Source organism: Gracilinanus agilis, chromosome 4 (assembly GCF_016433145.1).
Source record: "Gracilinanus agilis isolate LMUSP501 chromosome 4, AgileGrace, whole genome shotgun sequence".
NCBI lineage: Eukaryota > Metazoa > Chordata > Mammalia > Didelphimorphia > Didelphidae > Gracilinanus > Gracilinanus agilis.
The window spans coordinates 88,125,761-88,148,459 of NC_058133.1; the positions used below are offsets into that span (position 1 = coordinate 88,125,761).

The 22,699-nt window shown below is 31.3% G+C and overlaps 1 protein-coding gene across 1 annotated transcript in view; it reads right to left on the reverse strand.

Moving 5' to 3' along the window:
• The window catches only part of BRINP3 (BMP/retinoic acid inducible neural specific 3), a 488,755-nt gene that overhangs the window by 118,514 nt on the left and 347,542 nt on the right, over positions 1–22,699 (reverse strand). Inside the window, exon 6 of the mRNA XM_044674904.1 lies at positions 5,349–5,571. Within this exon, the coding sequence (XP_044530839.1) occupies positions 5,349–5,571 (223 nt within the window). The remainder of the gene's footprint in view (positions 1–5,348; positions 5,572–22,699) is intronic.

The following is a 22,699-nucleotide window of genomic DNA, read 5'->3' on the forward strand; positions in this document are numbered from 1 at the left end:
ATCATTGTATTGCTGGTAGTAGAAAAGGCCATTACATTCCACTGGGTAATAATGTATGAGTCTCTGTGTTGTAAAAGGGAATGCTTTGTTCTCTCTGAGTTTAAAGTTGTGAAAAGGAATCCTTTATTACTTAGAGAACTCACAAGTCACTTACTTAGAGAGCTCCACCTTTTTAACTCAGTTGCAAACTTGTGGATATTATGATCAGAGTTTACACCCTCAGAAACTCAATCAGACAGGAACCTGTGAACCCTTTTGATGAGTATTCACCCCTACAGAGGTGAGAACTGGTTCCCATAAACACTCCCCCCGGATGATAAGTCGCCATAAAAACTCATGAATCCTGTGGCTAAAGTCAGTCTTGTGGAGATAGTCTCCTGGCTGAAGACAGTCTTTGAGGGAGCTTAGCTGGAAACTGCAGCTTGGATTATGGGCTTGGAGCCCTTGGTTTCAACTTGGACTCTGACTCCTGGACTACTTTGTGGCTAAGTGAAAGGCTGACTCCTTTCCTAGTTTCTGGAGAGACTAGCTTCCATCTTGGAGGAGGCCACGTGATTACTCACTACTGGTCTTCCAGGTTGAGAACTAATTAATCTCTGCCTGGATTAAGATAGGATAGATAACTTTTCTATCCCCTTCACATTTCTCTACTTTTTAATTTCCTCTCTATTTTGTAAACAATTTTCTGACTCAAGATGTAATAAATACTGGCGACCACATAATTTCATAAAATTATTGTCTTCAACTTTACAGTGTATAATGATCTCCTGGTTCTTCTACTTTCACACTGCATCAATTCCTGGAGGTCTTTCCAGTTCGCATGGAATTCCTCCAGTTCATTATTCCTTTCATTATTATAGCATTCCATCACCTTCAGATGCCACATTTTGTTCAGTCATTCCCCAATTGATGGACACTCACTCATTTTCCAATTTTTGCCACCACCAAGAGTGAAGCTATAAATATTTTTGCACAAGTATTTTTCCTTATTATCTCTTTGGGGTATAAACCCAATAGTAGTATGGCTGGATCAAAGGGCAGGCAATCTTTTAAAGCCCTTTGAGTATAATTCCAAATTGCTTTCCAGAATGGTTGGATTAATTCACAACTCCACCAGCAGTGTATTTGTATCCCAATTTTACCACATCACCTCCAACATTTATCACTTTCCTTTGTTGCTATATTGACCAGTCTGCTAGGTATAAGGTCATACCTCAGACTTGTTGTTGTTGTTGATTTGCAATTCTCTAATCAGGAGGAATTTAGAATACTTCCTCTTGTAATTATTGATAATTTTGATTTCTTCATCTGAGAATGGCTTAATTTTTTTGTTAATTTGCTAGGTAAGTTATTTTACCTCTTAGTTCCTTGGGTAAAATTCTAAGCTAATAAGTTGTAGGGAAATTCCAAATATAACCGGTAAGATTAATTGTGTATTTTAAGAAATCAACTTACTAATTATCAAGCCTATAGATAAAGGAAGTACTTATGACCAAATAAAGCATAGAGGACATTACAAGAATTAAAATAGATAAATCTGATTGCACTAAACTAAAAAATTTTGTACAAAAAAAAACCCAATGTAATCAAAATTAGAAGAGAAACAAAAACTGGGAAAAAATTTTTGTAGCAAAGGTTTCTAAGAAAGACATTATTTCTTAAAAATATAGAGAACCAATTCAAATTTATAAAATACAAGTCATTCCCCAAATGATAAATGGTCAAAGACAAGAATGTACAGTTCTCGGATGAAGAAATGTAAACTATCTTTAGTCATATGAAAAAAACACCTCCAAATCACTATTGATTAGAGCAATTAAAATTAAAACAATTCTTATATATCACTTCAGACCTATCAGATAGGATAATATGACCAAAAAGGAAAACGATAAATGGTTAAGGGGATGTGAGAAAATTGGGATACTAATATATTGTAAAGATATGAAATGATATATTCATTCTGGATGACAATCTGGAACCAGGGTCAAAGGGCCATAATACTATGCATACCCTTTTGATCTAGCAGTACTACTTACCAGTTCTGTATCCCAAAGATATCCAAGAAAAAGGAAAAGTACATATTAAAAATATTTAGAGCAACTGTTTTCTCAGTAGCTAAGAGTTGGTAACAGGAGATTTCTATCCATTGGAGAATGCCTAAACATTTTATGGTATTTGGTTGTTATGGAAGACTATTGTCATATAAGGAATAATGAAAAGGATAATTTTAGAAAAACCTGGAAAGACTTATATGTGATGCAAAGTGGAGTGGGCAGAACCAGGAAATCATTATATACATTAACAAAAAATTTGTATTATGATCAATTATGAAGGATTAAACTATTATCTGCAATTCAAAGATCCAAACCCCGCCCCCCCCAAGAGACTCATGATGGAAAATACTCTCTATAGCCTTAGAAGGAACTATCAAGAGTCTCAATGCAGATCAAAGCATAACATTTTTCACTTTATTTTGTTCATTCTTTTTTTCTTTTATGTGCAATATGTATCTTCTTTCATAGCATGAGGAATATGGAAATATGCATTACATGACGGCACTGGAATGACTTATTTTAGATTATCATCTCAGGGCAGAGTAGTAAGGGAGGCAGGGAACAAATTGTGGTATATGCTGGTGATGGAATACTATTGTGCTCAAAGGAATAATAAAATGGAGGAATTCCATGTGAACTGGAAAGACTTCCAGGAATTGATGCAGAGTGAAAGGAGTAGAGCCAGAACATTGTACACAGAGACCAATACACTGTGGTAAAATAGAATGTAATGGACTTCTGTACTAGCATCAATGCAATTACCCAACACAATTCTGAGGGACTTATGGTAAAGAATGCTACCCACATTCAGAGGAAGAACTGCAGGAGTGGAAACACAGAAGAAAAACAACTGCTTGAACACATGGGTTGAGGCCACATGACTGGGGATGTAGACTCAAAGCTACCACATCAAATGCAACTATCAACAATTTGGAAATAGGTCTTGATCAATGACACATGTTAAAACCAGTGGAAATGTGCATCAACTTTTGGTGGGGGAAGTGGGGGGTGAAGGGGAAGGTGGGAGCATGAATCATGTAACTATGTTAGCTTTTATAAAAAATAAATATTATTAAATGGTTAAAAATAAAGTTAAAAAAAGTAAAAAAAAAAAGAATGTCAGAAATCAATTGTTAAAATTGTTTCTACTTGTAATTGAAAAAAATATTTTTTAAATCACTTTGGCAAATGAGTGGAAGATTGATTGAAATAAAGGCAAGAAGACCATAAGAAAAATAATTATTATTGTGTAGAGATTAGGGGAGTGGGGTTGAACTATAATTTGTGACTGTTTAAGTGGAGAAAAGGATAGATATAGGGAACAGGATACAGAATAAGGATGAGATTTAGGAACTGATTAAATAGGTAGGGTGAACGAGAGTGAGGAATCAAGAATAGGACCCAAGCTGCAAAACTGTGTGGAAGGATCATTTGAAAGTAGGATTAGATTAGGGGACATGATGAGTTTTTTTGTTCAATCTATATCAAGTTTCAGCTAAAGATCATGATGATTATGGTAGTGTTGATAGCTGTTATTAGAGATACTATAAGGTTTACAAATTAGAATACTCATATAAAAGATACACAGGGAGTAGGCTACTGTGGAGCCAAGATGGTGCAGAAAGGAAAGAATTACATATATGAATATATATATATGTGTGTGTGTATATTTATATATGATACGTAGGCATGTAAACAAATATACATATTTATTTATATGAACTTTCATTTTAACAATATGAATGATCAGTTCACTAACATACAACACATACTAATTTTAGGTTCATAAGATTGCACCTAAACTTTGAAAATAGTTATATACTTTTAAGTTTTATGTCATGTTATATAGACAATAACTTATTTCTGGGAGCACAGAAAAGCTTTTAAAGGAACCATTTTTGGAAAAAGAAAGAGAAATAAAGAAATTTCACATTGAAAAAGGAAGTCTATTAAGTATGGTGTCTATTATATATAAATCCATGAGTCAAAGAAAAAATGTGTAATAACTGTTATATTTGAGTGATTAAAAATAATCATTGCTAAAGAAGAGGAGATTCAGGCTATTGGTACCCAGGTAATCAATATGAAATTAGATATTCTCAAATAACAAAAGAAACAACAGCAACTAAAAACTGTCATTAAGATCCCTTCATCCCGTATCAATCATTCCTAATAAGATCATAGATGAAATAGAACTATTGGTTTCCAGAAATCCAAACTAGGTCAATTATTGCATTAATATTTGGTGGCAAATTGCATTAACACTAGAGGAAAAACAAGTTGGCAAAATTGAGAAAGAAAGATAAGATCAAGAAAACATACCTGTCTATAGGAAGGTCCTAAATAGATTGCACTACACAAATTAATGTTCTGTAGGTGAAACTACCAAAGTGAGTGATTTTTAAAATTGTTTTGCATTTTAAGTTTACCAAAGACCCATTTTTCAATGAAAGTTTAAAAAAATTATCCCCTTTTCATTTCTTTTTATTTTTTACCCCCAAGGAAAAAGACTATTGATTCCTTACTAATCTTTCTCTTCTTAGTAATTTGGGCATCAAATTGATGTTTCCATACGTAACCTGTATGAGTACAAAGACACCACATGTTACATACAGAGCTTTATAGCTTCATAACTTCCAGGCAGCACTTCTCTTTGGAAACTTTTTATTTATTTGTTTTGTCAAAATCAAATAAATAAAAGCCCTTTTACTAACACAAAAAATAACTAAGTCTTGAGAAAAAAATATATTCTTCTTTTCTTGCAAACCAGTAGAACCAAATAACATAAAATGTGTCACCCCCCATCATAAAATCTTGCCAATTTTGCATGGCAGTTTGGGGAATTTTCTGAAAATACACGAAGCAAAATTTCTTTCCTGTTTGAACTAGTAAATATAATAAACATTTCTTAGGTTTACTTTCAAGTACATATAATAAACATTTTCATTTCAGGAGAAGTAAGAACATTATTATGTTCATTGTTTGCTTGTGTGGCAATGTTTTTATTTGCTTTTCTGAAGAATTATCTGGTGACTACCTTCACATGATTTATTGATTTCAATAGCACACATAAAGACGAATGAGTTAGTAGTCTATGTTTTCCTGTTGTACCACTGCTTTGGGAATATCTGAGAATAGTCATTCTAATGCACTAGAGGATACACTGCTGTCAATTCATCATTAAGGATATAAAAGCCAGTGTGCACAGAGCTAATTACCATACCTGAAATCTGAAGAAGAATTCAATGTCAAAACAATGGTCCCAGTTTCCCAGATTGTCAAAACATGTCTTACCTTTGTCTTGGCAGGCTGATGAGTGGTTGTTTATGACACCTCTTACTAAGGCTAAAAAGCTTGTGTACAATTTTCTGTGCCTTTTGGAAAAGTTGTTTCATGCTGTTCTCCAATTGTTCATAACGACGCTGAAAATTAGAATCCATTGTCCACAAATGCATTATGGTAGATGTGTTGAGGAAATAATTCATGGGAAGCCTTTTCATAAAGAGCTTGAATTCATCTAGAGAAATGGGGAAAAATGCTTTAATGATAAAACAATTATTTTTTCTAGTAAATAAGCTTCTTATATCTGAATGGAAAATAATCATCCTATTTCATTTTTGAATATGGATAACCTGAAATAATGGAAATATACATAGAAATATCAAATGTAGTCCAATAATTCTTTTTATATGCCTCAGAATGGATCTATAAAATCAGAAGAGATGTCAAATATAGCATATTAAAAAAGTGCCCAAAAGAATTTAGAACTACTTCGTTTATGTTCATTTTCATAATATGAATGCATTTGAATAAACTCTCTTCTACATATGAAGACCATTGATTTGTATTCCATATCCCATTATGACTTTAAGAATCCTTTTAAAAGCTTTCATAGTCAGATAATCTTTTAGGAAAGTTTTTTTTTTTTCGGTTTAATACAGGAAATTTGATCTTTACCAACAAAATTTTAACTTTAACACTTTGGGAATTTAACAAAGTGTCTTTTTCCCTAGTAATAAATCTGATTATCTTTTCAAATTATTATATTTAATATTGCCAAAACAAAATAATTTTAAATAACAGAAGATATTTATATTATCAATATAAAATTTATATAATCAACCATATAAACAAATTTTAGAAAGGTTTTTTATCTTCTAATTTTTGTCAATAATTATCCAGGTTTTAATTGATTACTATGCGAGTTGTTGATTGTCTAAAAAACAAACTTTAGGAATAGAAAGTGATGCTACAAATTAAAAATGAAATAAAATGTATGAGAATGACACTTAAGATTTTGTCCAGTTAAAATTTAAAACAGACTGTTGTATAACATTTTCAAAAGAAATACATGAGTCCAGTATTTCTGAATGGGTTAACTTTTTTAAGACATTAATTTTGTGTCTTTTCAGTACATGCAATCAGACTTATTTTTAAAATATTTCAAAATAATAAGAATTCTTTGAAAGGCCCTTAAAAGATCAACTATTTAGAACATCAACAAAGCAGTCATATGCTCAGTCAGATATGCATCACCTTTGGAAACCCATTGTTTTTACAAAGTCAAGTTAGTGGAGAGGAATTTTAACAATAGAATTCAATAAACATGGGTTGTGATAGACAAAACACTAAAATGATGATTAGGAAAACAAGAATTCAAGCCATCTCCCTGTCTCTAAAATGGATTTATGATGTATTTTAAAAATCCCTTAATCTATCTGCACCCCATTTTATACAATTATAAAGTTATTTCACTGACTTAAAAAATCTTTTAGCTGTTAACTTCTTTCATTTAATGAATCAGTTATTTTTAAACAATTTGTTAGCAAACAGCTGATAAATAGGCAGTCACTAAGTGATTCTTCATGATTCAGTATGAAAACTACAATAACAAGAACAACTTGATATCAATAATTGTAGTGCCTTACATTTATATAATATTTATAAAACTCCAAGCATTTTCACACATTTTAAAAAATGCTTATTTTTGATGACTTTTGTTTTCATATAATGATAATTTATAGATATCCTCCTACATTCTGTTGCAACTCTAACATCTAATGATCTGCTATTGAAATTAGTTAAGTAGACTTAACACTTTTGTTGCTAGGATGGCAGAGTAAGGAATATTCCAAGCTCTCCTAGAACACTTCCACACAACAAGAAAGGTAAAAAAATACCTCTAAACAAATTTTGGGATGACAGAAGCAACAGAACACAGAGTAAAACAGAGTTTCAGCCAAAAAAATGTAGAAGAAGAATAAAATCAGCAGGGTGAGGAGTGGTCCAGTGCAAGCACATGGTGAGGAGCTTGAGGAATGAGCTGGTATAAAGCTATCCAAGATAACCCTCAATGAAAGGAACAACTCTGGAACCCACATCACCAGAGGGAGCTGGCATCTGAGGAGTGAATACCAGCTAAATCCACAGCCTATGGCACCCAATGAAACACAGGGACCTCCCTCCACCCTAGATGTGGAGATAAACCTCAACATATAAGTAAGATCATGAAAAAAAAACTTTCCTAACAATTAAAAGACAGAGAAAAGGCATGACTGGAAATGTATTTCAGCAAAATGGATGATTGAAATGCAAGCTCAGAAGATAACAGCAATAGCAAAATGAAATGTGAGAATCATAAAAGGAAATAAAAAAGGCTTTAAGGCCCAAAGTAAATTTTTGGAAGAGCTTGAAAAGATACTGAAAAAATAATAAGACACTTAGAAGAATAAATTTTAAAAAGAATGATAGAAAAAGTCTCTCTGAAACCATGATAAAAAATGAGCCTGGTCACAATATTACAAGAAATTATCAGGGAGAACAACCCTAATGTTCTCACAAAATTAGGGGAAATAAAAATTGAAAGAATTCACCAATCATTACCTTAAAGAGATCCCAAATTTTACATCCCAGGACTTTTATGGCCAAATTGTAAAACTCCCAAGCCAAGGAGAAAATACTGCAAGTAGCCAGAAAAAAAATCAGATATTATGGGACCAAATTCAGGAATAAAAGAGGCCTTAGCAGTATCTGTATTAATGGACCAAAAAGTTTGAAATACAACATTCCACAAAGCAAAGGATCAAGGACCAAGAGTAATATATCCAGTGAAACTGAGCATAATACTTCAAAGGAAGAAACACACATTTAATAAATTAGAGGACTTCCAGGCATGTTTGTTGAAACTACCAGAGCTGAAAAGAACATCTGATGATTAGATTCAAAACTCAAGAAAAGCATAAAAGGATAAAAATAAAAGTAAAAGGTCAACAAACTCAGTAGGGTTGAAACGATCACATTCCTGCATGAGAAAGTGTAAACTAAGATACTTGTGTTATTTAGTTTACCTAGAGGTACTAGAAGTACTTAAGATACTTGAGGTAATCAAGGGATACTGTTGGGTTAAATTGACTGCATTATGACACTAGGTAATGGCTAAGATTCTTAAGTTATATAAGTATATATTAAGAATATAAATATAGGGATTTATGGTAAAGACGCAACCCACATTCAGAGGAAGGACTGCAGGAGAGGAAACATATAAGAAAAACAACTGCTTGAACGCATGGGTTGGGGTGGACATGATTGGGGATGTGGACTAGAAACGACTACACCAATGCAACTAACAACAATATGGAAATGGGCCCTGAACAAGGACACATGTTACAACCAGTGGAAATGTGCGTCAGCCATGGGTGAGGGGAGAGTGGGGGGTGAAGGTGAAAGTAGGGGTATGAAGCATGTAATCAGCTTAAAAATGAATATTAATAAATGTATATAAAAAATAAAATGACTGACAGAACCATAAAAAAGAATATAAATATTAATATATATGATAATATATATGATATATAAGTATATATGTATCCTAAGTAATTTAGTTACCATAGGCATTCAATAGAATTCTTAAGTATCCAAAGATAACTAAAATACTTAGGATACTTATGACTTGGCAGATACATAAGAAGTTTGTCACTATTAGGGCAACAAATAGGCACATGCATATATAGAAAGAAGTAAGTGTGTTTAAAATGGCAGGATGATATGCAAAAAAAAGCAAAATAAAATCAAGTGATAAGAAAAAGAAATACAATGATAAAAAGAGAAAAAGATAGAGAAATCTGGTCTAAATTATATCCCATGAAGAGATGCATAAAGAAGTTGGGAGATGAGTGGTGGCAATGCTTGAACTTTACTCTCAGCAGAAATGGTACAAAGAGAGAATTACATGCACACATAGTAGGCTATAGAAACCTATTGTACCCAATAGAGAAGTGAGAAGAAAAGGGGGGATTAGAAAAGGGGAGTGGAAGAAAAGGAAGGGTAAACTTGGGATAGTGGTAGTCAGAAGTAAAATATTTGTGAGCAGAGAAAGGCTGAAAGGAGAGAAGGGGAAAATAAGATGGAAGGTCATACAAAGATAGTAATCATATCTGTGAGTATAAACTGGATGAACTCACCCTTAAAAAGGAAGAGGATAACAAAGTGGATTAAAAGCCAGAATCCCACAATATGCTGTCTACAAGAAACACATTAAAAGCAAGATCATAGACAATAAAAGTAAAGGGCTGGAATAGAATCTATTATGCTTCAGCTAAAATTTAAAAACAGGGGTAGCAATTATGATCTCCAATTGATTGTAATGGAATACTATTTGCCATAAGAATTATTATGAACAGGATGTTTACAGAAGAAAAAAAAGTCTGGAAAGACTTATATGAAGCGATAAAAAATGAAATGAGCAGAATCAGAATGCTGTATGCAGTAATAGCAATAAAATACAATAATCAACTGTGAACTACTTAATTCTCGTTAGCAATGTGATGATGCAGCACAACTCAAGAAACCTATGATGAAAGGCTACCCATTGGTAGTGAAAATGATTTTTCTATAGTATAAGTGATGTGTCTTCTTTCACAACATGATAAACATGGAAATAGGTATTGTATAATAATACATGAACAACCAATGTCATATTACTATGTATATAGTTCTTTATTTCTGCTTTTGTCACTCTGTATCAGTTCATTCATATATTGTCATGATTCTTTGAATTTCTTTTATTATCATTTATGGAACAATGTTATCACATGGATTTATATATTATAATTTATTCCTCTTTTCACTGATCAAAAAGTATCTACATTGTTTCCAATTTTTGCTACCACAAAATGTTCTTATGCATGTGTGTATATAAGAATATTAACAAATACAAAATAGTTCTCTTTTACATCTTTGAGGTACATGCTTAGAAACATTAACTCTGGGTCCAGAGTTATGAATGGATGAGTGACTTTTCTACTATAATTTAACATTTTTTTCCATTTTAGTTGGCCAAATTCATGTCTCCATGAAGCTGATTCAGAATGATTGTTTTGTGGCAGCCTTTCCAAAACTAGATTTTTAAATATCTTACCATTTTTGCCAATTCGCTAGGTGTGAAGTGAAACATTAAAATTGTTTTCATTAGAAATTTCCATATGAACTATCTGGAGTAGTTTTTTTATATATTTATTCAAAGATTACTAATTTTCTTTGGAAAATTCTTTTAAATTCCTTTGAGAACTGGACAATTGGTTATGTTATTGAATGATTTCATAATAACCTGCTGCTCTTTGTAATGGCAGTAAGCAGGGGAATAAGCCAAGGATAGCTGAATTTAGAATATGAGGAATACTTTGGAGCAGTTGGTGCTTTCCTGTGGCTGCCAAATATCAGCTGAATTATCAGAAGTCACTATGTCAAGAATATCATCCAAGTGGAACTGAAAATCATGAAGTTTATTGTTATTTCCAAGTAGTCTTATTTGAAGTATACTATATTACCTGTCACATTTGTTTAAAGGAAGAAATATTAGCTATGTCCCACCCCTAACAATTAGTAATCAAATGATTAAATATAAAAAACAAATTAATTTTTAATGAGACAACATCTTGATTTTATTACTTTTATTCACATCCTTCAAAACATCATTGGTTTAATTCTATTTAAACTTGCTTTCACTAAGTAGGGCCAATAGCTAAATATTGTATAAGTCAATTCAAGAAGCATTTATTAAGCACCAACTCTATTCTAGGTACTATGATAAAGTGCCAGATACAAGGAAAAAAGTAAAACCTATTCCCTGCCCTCAAGGAACTAACATTCTAAAGCAGTGATGGGCAAAATTTTTAACAAGGGGGCCAAAGGAAAGGAAATGCTCATCTGTCAGTCTGTTTCTAAGGCAACTCTTTCGAAGTTTCATTGTATTGTATCCTACTCATTGTATTTGTCAGATTAGGAATAATGTCTCGCAGCTGGATAGAACATTTCAGGGGGCCACATCTGGCCTGCGGGCCATAGTTTGCCCATTACTGTTCTAAAGCATTACTACCATGCACATAATAATGATAGTTATTTTTTCAGTGGTTTTTCAGTCCTTTCTGAATCTTTGAGACCCCATTTGATGTTTTCTTAGTCAAAATATTGGAGTGTTTTGCCATTTGCTTTTCCAGACCATTTGACAGATGAGGAAACTGAGGCAAGCAATCACTCAAGGTCATATAGCTAATAAATGTCTGAGCCCAAATATTAACTGAGGAAGATGAATCTTCCTGATTCCAGGGCTTGCCATTCTCTATCCACTAGACTGCCCAATAATAATAGCTAGCATCTTTATAATCATTATCTAATTGTTTTCTTGACAACAACCTACCTACCTGGGAGACATATGCTATAATAATATACAATTTAACATTTGTATATATACACATATAGGTAATATATTATCTCTAAATATACAATGTACATATAATATCTAATGATTAAAGATACTATATGATGAGGCCAAGTCAATTTCAATGTAACTAATCTTGCTTCATGAAATACCGTTGAATTTGAAATCATAGGATATTTGGCAAAATCCTACTATTTACTATCTAAGACTTGAGCAAATAACTTGATGGTATTTAATATACTTTCCACTCTTCTAGCTATAATTCTATAATTCCTATTCCTTGATCTAAGACTTTTAAAAATTATACATTTCAAAGTTTACGTTGAACCATGTTTTATTGTCTGTTTATATGGAATGATTTCCTTCTTTGCCAAATTCCTGGTTTTTTACTGAGACAAACTCCAAGGACTATAGCAGAGAGTTGCATGTTCAAGCAGTAGACTTACCAGTTGGGCTAAGAGAGAACCTGTTTGAACAATGCAATATGATGGCTGAAGTTAAGGCTGCTGATAAAGAGACATTTACACTTTCCTTATACCATTTACATGGACATCTTTAGGTCAGAACTGGCAACTGAAGAACTCTTGCATAAGTTGACACCATTTCCAATTGCATGTTAAACTCCATCTGAAAGTTATCAGGACTTTTGAGTTAGCAGCATGAACTCATGAGACCCCATACCTTGGGAAGTGAATGTTGGTAAGACATTCCCTTCTCTATCTACTTGAAACTAAGTACAGAAACCAAGAAACCATTCACTCATTAAATAAATAAAAACAAAGAAAAAGAGAAAAAAATGAAAAAAGAACAAATTTAAGGTTTGTTCAATAAAGAACTAATGATGACCGGGACTGATTGATATATTGTTGAAATCTCCTGAGTCACTTGTGACATTTCTGAGTACCAGAAGTTCCCTTGGCAAAAGTAAAAATGTAAACTGATTAGTGAGTTCAGACCTCATTAATGTGGCAGTAAATCACTCACTCCAAGACACTAGGGAGGTTCAATATTGCATTATATTATCTTTCTATGTCCTACAACAAATGTGCTCTAAATTATATTGTGAGTTTTTTTTCCTTTCAGATAATTTGAAATGAGGAAGGAGTTAAGAATATTAATAGGAAGTGAGAAGTGAGCAATATTTGGATGTTTTCCCAGATTTCTAGGAGGGGAGGGGAATAATGGCCCAATTTATGAAATAATATATGTCAATTTAAACTTTTGACAATGTTGAAAGGAACTTGTGTCAAAGAGAAGGGCAAGTGCTTTTCCTAAATATAAGAAAATAATGTTGAAATATATATAGTTAAAGAATAAACTCTACAAATATTAATGGCATTTAAGCAATACTCTATTATTTATACATGAAGACACTGAAACTTTCTTCCTCATAATTTAAAAACATATACTTTAAAATAATTTAATTTTGAATATCCTACTCTGGACATTATAGAAAGAGTGAAGTAGTGATAACAGGGTGATTGAGCAAATGGGCATTAAGTGTATATTAGAAAAAATAGTAAAAAGGAGAAATTAGATGTTAAGAAATGATAAGTTGCAACTATGTTTAGGGACTAAAAAAAAGATATGTTTCTTTAAAGTTTTATTTCTCCAAGGTAAAATGTCTTAACTTTAGATAATCAGTGTAGCATTTGGAATCTTAGAGAAATACAATATTTCATTTTTTGAGGATTATTGATATATGAAATATCATACTAAACTTCAAGCTCAAGAAAGTAAAAGCAACATGAAGATTTAGAATGAAAAGCCTATCAAATGTCCTCCAATTTCCAATAAAGATGTGCTTGATTCTTGGGGAGGCAAGTTATGAACTTGCCAAAGATCAGTTTAAATGTCTGACCGCACAGATAAAACAACCTAACAACAGAGTAGAAAAGTCATAATATTTGGGGTGACAGAATCCTGAAATCAACATGCTGAAGTCTATTGTGGCAATTTGAGATTTAATTAAATGAGATATAAATTATATGATGGCTTTCAAAAGATTTATTCCTTTTATAAGTCTAGTATTGTCTAAAATTTTGATATCACCTTTCCCCTTCACAACAATATTTTCCATTGTAATCTCAGCAATAAAAGTGATAGAAGGTTGAACAACAGTGCATTTATTACAGAGGTACTGAAAATGTTATTTGAGTGATTGATCTTCAATAATAATAATATTTCAAGTTACCAAATAACTATTCCATAGAAAGTTTCTTTGCTTTCATTCAAATATTACTAAGGTGATTTACAAAAGCTGTATGGTCTAAAATACCCTCCTGTGCCTCAAATGTTTGAGATAAAATAAACAGTAAAATGAAAATATATTTACTTTTGGGTTCTAATGATTTTGAGATTATCATAGCATATTGCTTCATTCATTCACCCTCCTCACAAAAAACCCCTAATTTTGTTGAACATATATTTTATTAGAACTCATGGAAACAACATTTAATTCAATAATTTGGATTTATTTTTTCTTGTTAGAAAAATTAGTGATTCTAGAATTTGCAGAACAATTTAGAAATCATTCTTTGATTATAATCAGTATATTGGAATTCTCTCATCAGGTATCCACTGTAGAAAAAAAAAGTATGTGCAAAGAAGAAAATAAGGCATAAAAACAGATTTAGCAATCCTTGAATAATAAGAAGAGCAGAAAGTAATAATAAATAATATAATTTACTTATAATGGAACTTATTTTACAAAAAAAATTTGAAAAACAGGACTGTGGCAAAATTGGTAGTAATATTTATGTGTGTATATACATATATACACATATATATTTAGTATATATTTAATTTTTCAATATAATGAGTGTAACGCCATGATGTGGATAGTTATTTTTCTATTCAAGATTATTATGCCAATCTAAATAGCCCTTTTGGATCTTTCAATTCATTTTAGGATTCAGACTCAAATGTTACGGATAAAGGAACTTGAAATTTGGAAACATATCATCTTTTGTGAAGAGGGTCAACAAACGGAACACTATTATACCATTAAAATGATCAGAACAGAGAAATATGAAAAAATGGAAATATTTATAAAAGTTCATATAGAGTGATCTAATTATTAGAATATCTGCTCCAAGAGGACAGAATATATCTATTATCTTTCTTTTCAGCATCAGTATCTAAAAGAATGCCTGAAATACAGAAAATCTGAAAAAGATGAGAGGAAAGCATCATATTTCTTTCCTTGGATAAGAGGGAGACTATTTATGCAGAATATTGAGTGTTATGCTATCAGATAGAATCAACGTATTGTTTGGGTTTCCATAAGTATTTTTCTTCTATTATAAGGAGAAACAAAATGAAGGACTCTCGAAGAAGGACTCAGAAAAATACTGTGATATGAAAACAAATGTTCTCAACAAAGTTGAATAAATAGGTTTTTAAAATTAAGTAGACAGAAAAATGAAAAACACAAACAGAATATCCTCAATTACTTTAAGTTTTGAGTCATACAAACTCAAAATATTAGTTTCTATAAAAGTTTCTAATGTAACTAATATCAAAATTGTATGAAATTTTGTTAAATTCCTCTCTAAAATTTTCCAAATAAAAGAATTTGTTTATAGAGACATATTCAAAATTGGGGTTAACATTTTTCATAATTTATATCAATTTCATTTTTCAAATCTTACCTTTAAATTTTTTCATTGTTCATATATACTTGTTCAGGATAGTGCTTTTGGCAAAAGATCTATGTGTTTTAATCTGTTTTACTTCTCTGTCATGCTAAATTTTGTTCACACCTTTCTTTCAATGAAAGAGGTCATCGTACTCTATCATTAATTTTATTAGTATTAACTATGAGATATGGAGGAGAAATGTCAATGCCATATAACTAAGATATAAATTAGGAATACTGGTTGATAAATGAATTGTTCTACTACCTCTTAAAATGCTCTTTGACAGGATCAGTACCCTTAGGAGTTTTATTTCTAAAATAAGTGATAGAACAGGATATTTGTTAGCCAATTCTCCACTTCTGAATTATAAAGAATTATATAAATGTTTAGATAGAATGCTTTACTGGTTGTGGGAAATAGTTTATTTAAACTGAAATATAAATAAAAAATAGTCATTAATATGAATAAAAGAAAAGCTGAATGTGGATATAAAGAAAAGGAGAGAAGCATAAGCACACTGACATCCTTAAATTATACAGATTCCACAACTCAGAATGATTCAGAATATGTCTGAGAATGAAATTTATTTATCAGCATTGCAGTAATAACCATATAAACTGAACTGAGTAGATTTCACCTGAATTAGATCATGCCTGACAGTTTCTTTTCTTTATTACAATGTCAGGATAATGTTCAAAATGTCTCAGCAAACTTCCCCCTTACAACTTTAATAAGTAGATTTGCCAGGTGTGACACTAGCAGGAGGCACAAAATTCACTTAAGGTTGAAAATGAGGCAATTATTTTTCAACGTTCTGATTGGCTACATCTTAATTTTTGGACTATGGAATGAACTGATTTAGCTACTGACTTTCTGGAGGAACACTGTATATTGCACCTGTTCATTTTATTAAAACAGAAACACCTCCACAGGGGTGAGAAAATGGATACTGGTCATGGAAGCAATGACAGCTTGGAGAAATCTGTTCTTTAAATTGATCACATTTTTGTCATTCACACGTATAGTTGAGACTAGTATATAGCCTTACAAACTAAATGACAAATTTACAAATATAATGGGAATTTCCAGAGGTTGTTTAAACTTAATTTTGTATCCCTTGACTTCTTTCAAAAATCATTTTTATATAGTTATTTCTCCACTGAAGGACATTTTCTAAAAATTTCCAATGATTAAAATACAGCTTGAATTTGCATCAACTTAATTGGAAATTTTTAAAGAAATGTCAATTAAAGTTCATTATATGAATTATTTTGCCCAAATATTGACTCACTCAGATGATATACTAGATAAGGAATAATCAGGATAGTTCATTCAAATATTTAAGCAATCTCATCAAAAAAGGAGTTTCTTACTATATAATGAAGAAAATGATTTCCAGTTCAAATAAAATGAAGTCTAGCTAATGTTTAATGTTTTTGTTACCTTTTGAGATAAAGGTGGTGACCTTACTTTAATTTTTTAAAATGTTTCAAGACTGTAACAAATCTGCTCAGTCCAATGTTGCTATTCCTTCTATACACATAGAATAATAATACCTTTCAATTCTTTCTCATCCTTGGGTAATTATTGTCTCTGTCTCTTCCCTCACCCCAGATTCTTCCAAAGAGAATCTCTCCAATATGCTGAAAGCTTTAGTCTAGGCTTTTTTCATGTTTCTTGAGTTCCAGGGCTTCAAAATTCAGCTGCCTATCTACAGTCACTCCTTTTCACTATATAGCAAGACCAATTCTTTCTGAAATTACTTTTAGTGTTGATTCTTTAGTGAGTGTTGGGTTCTTTTTCAAGACTTCCAACCATACAATTCTAACAGAAAAGCTGTGTTAAAAGAATGTATTATATTTTTATTTTGTGTTTTGTTGTTTGTTTTGCTAGGGAATCATTTGGGTGTAAGATTTAAATTAATGTCCAAAACTCCAATTATCATATTTTATAAAGTTTATTAATAATTGCTTGAAGTAGAAAGAAAATAAATTGAGAGATAGAAGTTCAAACCTAATCATCTAACAAAAAGTAAACCCACGTGAGTAAGTTCTCCAGCCTCTCACCTCACACCACCTGCACAAAATGTGATTGGGGAAGAGAGAGAGAGGTGGGGCTACACAAAACTTGTATCTTCCCTATGTCAGCACACAATGTGAGAAGTAAAGTGGGATGCTGCATGGGACTGTTGAAAGCACTATGCAATTTTACAGATACGATGCAGCCAAATTTCATCCTACTATTCAATTCTAGGCTCATAACACAATCTGCTTGCAATGTCTGTCTTCAATATAGGTACTGATGTACTTGTCCAATAGACTGCCCATCTGATGCTGAATACATTCAGGAAAAATTACCTATTTATAACATCTGGAAGACTTCACCATGTATAGAGGGTTATTCTTGCTTACTTTATGACACTTTGTAATGACAGTCCAAAATTAGAATAAAATGTTTTATCAGTGAGTTCTAGGTGTCTTCCAGTTCTAGGATTCTGTGAAAGTAGTTCAAAATTGTAATATTACACTCAAGTAGAAAATATTCTTTCTATTCAATGTCAAACAATTGTATATTATTCACAAGCATTCACAAGGGTCCACTGATGAAAGAAATGGCCATATATGTATTTGCACATCAATACATACACACATCCAGCATGCCTCACAATTCTCAGTGAATTTTTATGCTTTAAAGCTAACAATGTGTGTATTTGTACACATGTATATGGCAGACAAACTGGAAAATACAATAGGTTAAAAAACCTAGTTTATGAGAGGAGGGAATCACAGTAGACATCTTTAAAAACATATTTGAAATTTGATGTAAGTTGAAAAATGATAATTTATTACATTTTGCAAACTTTATCTTCCATGGTATATAGAAATTATATAGGATATATGCAGACATGTATCCTATATATATGTATATATATAAATACATGCATATATACATTATATAAACAAGATTTTAATACACTAAGCAATTCACAGGTAAATATCTGAAAAATAACAAAAGGTCATTTAGATCATTTCATTTTTTTATTGTGAGCATTACGCTCAATGGCACAAATATTTAATAGATTCAAATGATTATTTTAAAAAGTCTGTGATCTTTTGCACAGAAATTCACATATCTTTAAAGGAACAGAAATTAATCATATTCTAATGTACAATAAGTAAGTTCTCAGGATCCTAATTTAAGTTTGTTCCCACTGAGGCACTTAGTTCCCAGATCTTTGCTAACCACATCTCCCTCATAGAGCTCTAGGAATAGCCCAGGGTGTCAAAAGTGATTTTATAATGTCTTCAACTCAAACCTCCACTGTTGTACTTTCTTCCAAGAAAGTCACTTGAGAAACAATTAGTCAGTGACTTTATAGCTGTTAGAGAGGGATATTTATTGCAGTGATACCATAAACGCATTCCCCTAACAGTCTATGACACTCTCCAAAAACTACTTGCAGAGTCTATCTATGTAATAGTGGGCTCAATATGATAAAGCACTTGTGGCATAGATCTTGGATAATGGAAGTTCTTTTTTTTTTTCTTATTTATGATGTGTTCAGAAAGATTCTCTTAAGCGTGATGAAGTGCATCCATCTCTTTCCATGGCTTCTGAGTCAAACTCCCTTTGGGACACCATTTAGGAAATTGGAGAAGATGGGAAGTCCTAGATATCCTGGACCCTTCAAATCTAAAAGTCATTATATGATTAAAATAGGAGTGAGAGTCAATGGAGACTTGAGAGAATCCAAGGTCTCTTCTCTCCCTCTTCTCTCTATGTTGTTTCTACTCAGCAGTGTTATGGAAAACCATACTTACCTCAAATTATAGGATAGCCTCATATTCCATAATTCAAACTATAATACAGAATTCATGGAGAATTTAAAAAGAACAATTGAAACAGAACTCTTGTCTGTCAGAGTTTCCTTTTTCTGTCTTTCAAAGGTTTTTCTCATTTAGTCTAAGGTGAAGGTCATTAATCTCGTATTTTGAAATATACACACATAAACACACATATATACATATGTATGTACTTATATGTAAATATAATTGTTTTTTAATAATCCTATATGTGCATATACATGTATATTTTATAAGGTATTTAAAAACATTATTCTGAGACACTACCAGATACTGAGTCTGTGTCAAAAAATATGAAAAACCCCTTGTCTAAAATCTTTTGATAGAGCATGTTCCAACATAGTAAGAATATAATGCTAAAATTAGTTGGGTAGTTTCAGACCAATTACCTCTTAATCCATAAGAAACTAAAGAACCCAATTAGCACCAATCATCCTACTTCATTAGTATTCCTTATAACTTTTCACAAATTGCTTTTAGTTTATAAAGGTAATTCTTTCACTTGACCAATATATCTAAAATTCTAATCAGGAAAGATGGATCTCCACATGTAGAAGCATTTTTATTGTTAAAAGGTGAATTTTATTTTTAAACCAACTACTATATTATGCATAGAGATCGTCATCTTGAAGATAATAACATTATATATAAAATATACAGCTTTCTGAATCTTTCTTTCCTAGTTCTATATGTGATGGAGATGAAAGCCTTTCGCCTACACTAAAAATTGATTGTCATTGACATATTAACAAAACAGATCTAGTCAGTTAACTTATGTAGACAAAAAGAAACTTGTTTTTTTTTTAATTTCTCATCATTCTAAAAACTGCACTTAAAATTTATTACAAGTTATTAAATTGCTAGAGGGAAAGTTCAAGATCATTAAGGTTTTTACATTTTTTTAAAATCACCCAAACCATACAGTATAGTAGATTCAATTGAACAGGTACACAAGAAATTTTGGATGAATGCATAAACATGTTTTGCATAAAAAGTGAAAAAGAACCATTTTGGACACCGATTGAAAATAAGACATGTAATATAAGCTTTTGTATAAGTTGTTTTGTGAAATCATTTTTTGCTAAGAATAGAAATTATGTTTTCCTTTGATGGGAAAATGTTTCATTAATTTCAAATAGTTAAATTAGTCCATCAAAAACAGCTTAATTGAATACTTCTTGGTACTCTATTGAATGTAATAAACAATGTATATTCATTATATTATTAATAAATATTGATGTTTTTCTTCACCTTTGACTATCACACTGATAAAATAATTGTTTAAAATGTGGAAAAAATTAATAAAAGCAAAGGTATAGTTAATTTTTAAAGGAACTTATAGGTTGTCTTAGGAAAATTTAGACAATACTGAAATTTCTTAGCAATGATTAAAATTATAGCTACTATTTATGTAGCACCTTTAGATTTGCAAAATACTATATATATATTATATATATATACNTTTTCCTTTGATGGGAAAATGTTTCATTAATTTCAAATAGTTAAATTAGTCCATCAAAAACAGCTTAATTGAATACTTCTTGGTACTCTATTGAATGTAATAAACAATGTATATTCATTATATTATTAATAAATATTGATGTTTTTCTTCACCTTTGACTATCACACTGATAAAATAATTGTTTAAAATGTGAAAAAATTCATAAAAGCAAAGGTATAGTTAACTTTTAAAGGAACTTATAGGTTGTCTTAGGAAAATTTAGACAATACTGAAATTTCTTAGCAATGATTAAAATTATAGCTACTATTTATGTGGCACCTTTAGATTTGCAAAATACTATATATATATATATATATACTAACATTTCATTTTAACTTTAGAAGGAATTATTATTATTATTATTATTATTATTATTATTATTATTATTATATTTTATCATTATCCCTATCTTATAAATAGGAAACAGAGATAGACAGAAGTTAGAGATGTACCCAAAGTCACAGAGCCAATAAATGTTTGTGGCTGCATTTGAATCCAAGTTTTCATGACTTTAATTGAGTGCTCTTTGCACCATACCAGCTAGCTACCTATAGATATAGGAATAATCTTATATACATATGTTGTCCTATATTCCATTATGCAGACATTTGATGAATTTTAGTTAAACATTTATGACTAGAATATATATATATATATATATGTTATAACTCAAATACTTATTTTCTCAAAAAAAAAGTTGCAAACCACACTTGGAAATTCAAGATGGAAACAATCATTTGATAAGGACAGTTTCATGATAGGATCATGTGCTCATCATTATTCAACTTGTGCCATACCCTAAAGTAGTACTAATTGAATATCTTTTAGTTAGGATCAAGTTACTGGATTTTTTTTTTCCCTAAGCATTGTTGTGAAAAATTATAGATTTGTGAGAAGCCATTTAAAAACCTGTTTTCAAGGAGTATGTTGTTTAAATACATTAACTCAGACAGGGCCCTTGAGATACTAATGAAATGCACCAATTTAGGATGAACAACTGTAGTATAGATTTTTGATAAGAAAACAGCTGCTAGGTTTGAAATGGTCGAAGCTAGTCTAAGAGGTCATACAATATACCTGCACAAAGAAGATATGCTAAGCATTGAACAGATGGTGAAAATAAATAATTCAGAATAGCTCTCTAGTCATTTCTTTGGGTGCAAAGAATAAGAGGAACTATATTTACAACATTACTTGAAACTTTCAGCATTCAGGATACTGCTCATGTCTTTTCATGCATCATTCATTTACAACGAATGTTGAAAATGTAGCTTTTTAAAGTAGTATGTTTAATTAGGTTTTAGTTTCTAAACTTGACACTGCCCCAAATATATCTTTAATAGGATTAGATGTATAATTACAGCCTTGCAATATTGAACTCAGATTTTCCTGAGATTTCAGAGGCAAAATCAAATGATAGTGATCAGCTATCAGCTTATCACTAGAAGCTCAATAAAATGCTGGAAGGAATGAACAGCCTGGCTGGACAATTATATCTGGAATACTAAAAGAGGCACATATTAAATCCTTACTCTTGGAATTCAGTGACCCAGAGAATTTATGAAATATATGTAATATATACAATTATGTGAATTATATATATATGTGGGTGTATGCATGTATGTGTATATTTGTGTGCATGTATATATGTATATATAAAAATCAAGAGTAAAGTAATTTAGTTAATAATTAGAATCATGAGCTTAGTTTCCTCTTTCACCTCAGATGAGATATTAGTTTCTGTTCCACACCTTAGACTCTTGTAGCAATTTCTAAGCAAGGAAAATATCACAGGTTTAATTCAGCAACACCATTACTCTTAATTGTCCTGTGGGAGATGACCAGTATTTTGGAACTGCCAAAGTGTGAAAGGACATAAACTGTCTGAGCCAACATTTGTCTCAGAATTCCCTGGACACTGGGGA